This window comes from Mesitornis unicolor, unplaced genomic scaffold, assembly GCF_000695765.1.
Source record: "Mesitornis unicolor isolate BGI_N332 unplaced genomic scaffold, ASM69576v1 scaffold2673, whole genome shotgun sequence".
Classification (NCBI taxonomy): Eukaryota; Metazoa; Chordata; class Aves; order Mesitornithiformes; family Mesitornithidae; genus Mesitornis; species Mesitornis unicolor.
The window spans coordinates 28,938-33,402 of NW_010173782.1; the positions used below are offsets into that span (position 1 = coordinate 28,938).

At 43.9% G+C, this 4,465-nt stretch overlaps 1 protein-coding gene across 1 annotated transcript; it reads left to right on the plus strand.

Moving 5' to 3' along the window:
- Nucleotides 1-1,146: 1,146 nt before the first annotated feature.
- On the plus strand, nucleotides 1,147-4,192 carry LOC104537816 (cytosolic Fe-S cluster assembly factor NARFL-like; the record flags this gene model as incomplete). The annotated part of the gene is made up of 6 exons (XM_010180819.1): nucleotides 1,147-1,182; nucleotides 1,379-1,474; nucleotides 2,607-2,750; nucleotides 3,080-3,212; nucleotides 3,599-3,733; nucleotides 4,074-4,192. Coding segments are annotated over exons 1-6 (663 nt in total), but the record flags the coding sequence as incomplete, so codon positions are not given.
- Nucleotides 4,193-4,465: the final 273 nt, after the last annotated feature.

Here is a 4,465-nt window from a genome sequence, read left to right on the forward strand (position 1 = left end):
TGGCGGGCCGGGGGCTGCCAGGGGCGGAGTCGGAGGGGCAGCCCGCAGCCCTGTGAGGGGTTCCTGGGGGCGGCCTTGTCAGCGCCGCCTGAGGGAGGGGGGAGAGAAGATGGCGCTGAGGGGAGGTGGGGGTCAGCCCTGGCCGTGGTAAAAGGAAAAAAGCGCGGAGATCCCTCTCTGTCTGCCCCTTGCAGCACGAAGGGCACAGGGAGGGCAGCGACACTGCTGGGTGCAAGGCTCTGTAAGTAGCTGAAGAGAAACCTTGGCCCAGCAGCCATTCCCGCCTTGGTCTGGGAACTACCCTCGTAAATGTTAATCTACACCCTAAAAAAAGCAGCTCAGGGCTAAACAAGTTTCCTTGCACACTGCCCAACCGCACAGATGCTCATGGCAGTGTACAGGAGCGGGTGGCAGAGGTGGGGATGAGCAGCAAGGACAGGTCAAGACTTTGCCTTTTGGAGTCCCCAGGCACTGGCAAAAGTACAAAATAGTGATCCTGGGTGTATTTGCTGACAAGTACAGCAGGAAAAACTATCCTGAAATGAGATCAGCGGAATGGGACATAGCAAACCCCATTAACCTTGCAGTACTTGGGGTTCCTGGTGAAGTCTTTCATGCAAATAGTGTGACCTGCTTTCCTGTTTCAAGTAGAGATCATTGTTTCATTCAGTGAGGATAACTGAAGAATCGTGATGCCTTGTTCCTGCTAGTCTCTGAATCTTGCAAGATGTAGTAAAGATGGATTAATTTGGGGAGGGGAACTGAGGACTTTGGCAGAGCAAGGGTGGTGAAAGGCAAAGAGGATCCTTGCTGTAGGAGTAAGACGAGGAGTCATAAGGTGCTTAAACAATAAAAATTGCACCAAACGCAAAAGCCCCCTTGAGACTCCATCACAGAACAATGCAGAAAACTGGCAGCAGTCCCTCTGAGGCCGTCAGAGCCCTTCCGACCTTAAATCCAACTTCATTGGCACAAGCCGCGTGTTGACTGCGGTGACCACGCCTCCGTCAGTTAAAATTTGCAATGAAGAGTGCAGGATCCTCTGTGAGATCTTAGGAGGAGGGCTGTGCAGGCAAGCCTCTGTTGCTTCCAAGACTCCGTTAAACACAGCTGTGTTTAGCAGCAGAATCATCCTCCGGTTTTGGTATGATGCTGGAGAAGTGCTCCTTCTGTAACAAAGGGGTAAGCAGTTTTTGCTTTTACATTTTCCTTTGGTGGTTGTAGACACTGTAAGTAAATCCAGCACAGCTTAAGGGAGAGCAAGCAGCACTCACTCTAGAACTTGTGTTTGGGTTTGATCATTCTAGTTCCTATTAAATCTACCTCTTCCACTCTTTGTTGCTTATCTCTTCGCTTTTGGGCTTTATTTCTTATTCAGGAATGTATCAAACCTGTAAAAGTGGAGAAAAAGCCTGGAAAAGCAGGAGCTAAGATCAGAATTGAAGCAGATGGAAGCTATTTTCAGATCGATCAGGTATGCTTAATTTTTCTTCACTACTGTGCAAAATATCCAGCAAATGTAAGTGTATTGTTATGCATTTGAATAGGCTACAGCTGCTTAACACCTCAGAGAGGACCAAGATGGTACAAATGCTGTCAGCATTCTTGTATCTTGTAACTTTTTAACTACCCAGTTTTATAAGCAGTAATCGTGATTTTGTGTCAGCTCTTATGGTCTGAAACACTGACATTTAATTAGTGATGAATTTCAGTCTAAGAGCAAACAAGCTGACAAGTCTATTTTGCCACGAATACTGAAGTATTAGCAATTCCTAGATCATTCGAGGCAGTGTCTTTTCTTATTGCATTATGTCATACAACAGAGTGCTCACTCACAAAGAGATTCAATTGGGTGCCTTAAATTTTGCTCTGATTTTTTAATATAATACTTAAAATTGTTTGCTAACTTGCATGCAGAATTCGTAAACCTACTGCTTCCGAAATTAATGCCAGGTTTTGCAGAGCAATTTTCCTGTTTGCATGGAAAAGGTTAGCATTTCTTAGTTAACCAGGCTGGGAATTCATCTAAAAATGGTACTTTTAACTTCAGGCAGATGATGACCTTTTCAGTTAAAAAAAAAAAAGGGAATATAGCAGTTCCAGAGGAACCTGGTTTCTTATTTTAAAATTTTAATTTCATGGTACTTAATTGCTTGGTCTGTTTCTGACTTTGAGAAGTGACATTTCAGAGGAGAATCTCCTGGGAAAACTGACTTATTCAGGTCGAATGGTATGAAAATTATTTCCTCCCAGTGGAAGCCACACTCTGTCTTTAATACTCTGCCCCCAGCAGTGTCCGTGTAAGTTTTGCACACAGAAAGATCACAGAACACTCAATATCAATTAAAAATGTTAGCAAGCGTGCAGTCTGGTTACACAGCCTGTGCAGAAGGAGGGAAATCCAAGTTCCTGAGGCACCTGTGTGCCAAATAAACCTATTCAAAGCAGCAAACCTCAGAGATACTTGTCTTCCTCCTCATCTTTTTAATGGCAAGTCAAGAGCGTGCATCTTTGTTATTAAATACAGTAAAGACGGGAAAGCTGCTACTGAATTCTGCGCTGTGCTCGGAACTGAGTGTAACCTGTTCCTTTCTGTTCCTTCCTAGGATGGAGGGGCGCAGAAACTGGAAAAGGCTAAAATTACTCTGAACGACTGCTTAGCTTGTAGTGGCTGCATTACATCAGCAGAGAGTGTTTTAATCACTCAGCAGAGCCACGAGGAGCTGTGCAAAGTGCTGACTTTTAACAAGGTGGGTGACGCGTCGTGCCTAGGTCTGCAGAGTTTGAAGGTCTCCGTAGGTTGTGTGATGCTTCTGCAGAAGCACGCGTGGAAATGGCACACACAAAAATGAGTTTGAGAGGTCTGAAGGCTCTGAGGACATTCTCGATGCGCTGGTGTGTTTTCTTCCAATGTTTAAAAAAGTAATCATGGGTTTGGGAAGGACCTTCAGTGTAGCAAGTTATTGACTTCAGAGTTAAGCTGGGAGTTACTTTCTGCTGTTGCAGCATGCTGAAAGTTCTGCGTGTGCCACAGTAACGTTGTCTGAACAGCGGTGGTGTGTGTTTGTTTCTTTCCAAGACCGCCGCTCCCAATGAACAGAAATTGGTGGTGGTTTCTGTGTCACCGCAATCCAGAGCTTCCCTGGCTGCACGGTGTCAAATGGGCATTCTGGAGACAGCAAAGAAGTTGACTGCATTCCTAAAGAGCTTAGGTAAGTGTGGTGGTGCGTTCTGTTAATCACCAAGGGGACCACTGGGGTCTCTGTTAAGCATAACTGTTGTGAGTACACAAGGTTGATGTGATTTAACCTCCCTGTGAACTCATAATATTTCATAGTTTGCTAGAATGCAAACTGCAACTTCAGTCATAAATTTGGAGTGACAGGAGAAAGGAACTTTACATTTTAGATTTGCAGTCCTCCTGTCACTTCTACTTGTCTTATTATGCTGGTATACAAAGGAAAAAGGTTCACTCTCAACTGCAGAGGTTGATACCTGTAAATAAGACATAAATAAGTTTGAATCCAGTTTGACTGGAGGCTTTTTGTTGTGGTTTGCTGTGTCTTGTGAATTTTAACACAGATGCTGTACTGCCTAGGTGTGCACTATGTTTTCGATACAACTTTCTCGAGAAACTTCAGCCTGCTGGAGAGCCAACGAGAGTTTGTGAAACGCTTTCGAAAGCAATCTGAAGACAAAAAGGCTTTGCCAATGCTGGCTTCTGCCTGTCCAGGTATGGCATTAAATTAGTCATGGGAATAATAAAATGGCACACTAATAGTACCCTAGAAGAAAAATTCAGGAAGCTAGTCAGAGGAGTTTGAATGGATAAATTTACTTAGAGGATTACTCTTTTCACTATACAAAGAGATACAGGTGTTAATAGCAGCAATGATCTGTACAGTTACCTAATGAGTTCTTTAAATTGAATCTTATGTGACACTTCCTTTGCTTTTCGTGCTGAAGTGGACTGAAAATGGTTATTAAAGTGCACTAAGTCTGGGGAGAGGGTGGTCAGAGCGAAGGGCTGCTTGCTATTTTTTAATATAACGTGCTAGTTCCACTCTTCCCAGGTTGGATCTGCTATGCAGAGAAGACCCACGGCAGTTTCATCATTCCTTACATCAGCACCACCAAGTCTCCGCAGCAGGTCATGGGCTCCTTGGTCAAGGGCCGTTTTGCAGAGCAGCAGGTAAGGGTTTGATGTATACTGTGCTTCATGGCAAACTGCTGCAAGTGAGCACTATAGACTGCTATTTTTTATTTTGTTATATATTACACATTTGAGTTTAAAGGTAAAAATTATCTTACAAGGGTCTTACAAGGGCAGTCTTTCTCACTTCTGTTTTGTCTAACAAGAAGTTAGCAACTAGGGCAGTAACACTAAACTCATGCTGCATGGACTATTTAACAAAACCTCTGCGTGTTATTTGGGACAGCTAAAACTTATTTTTCAGTGTCATTG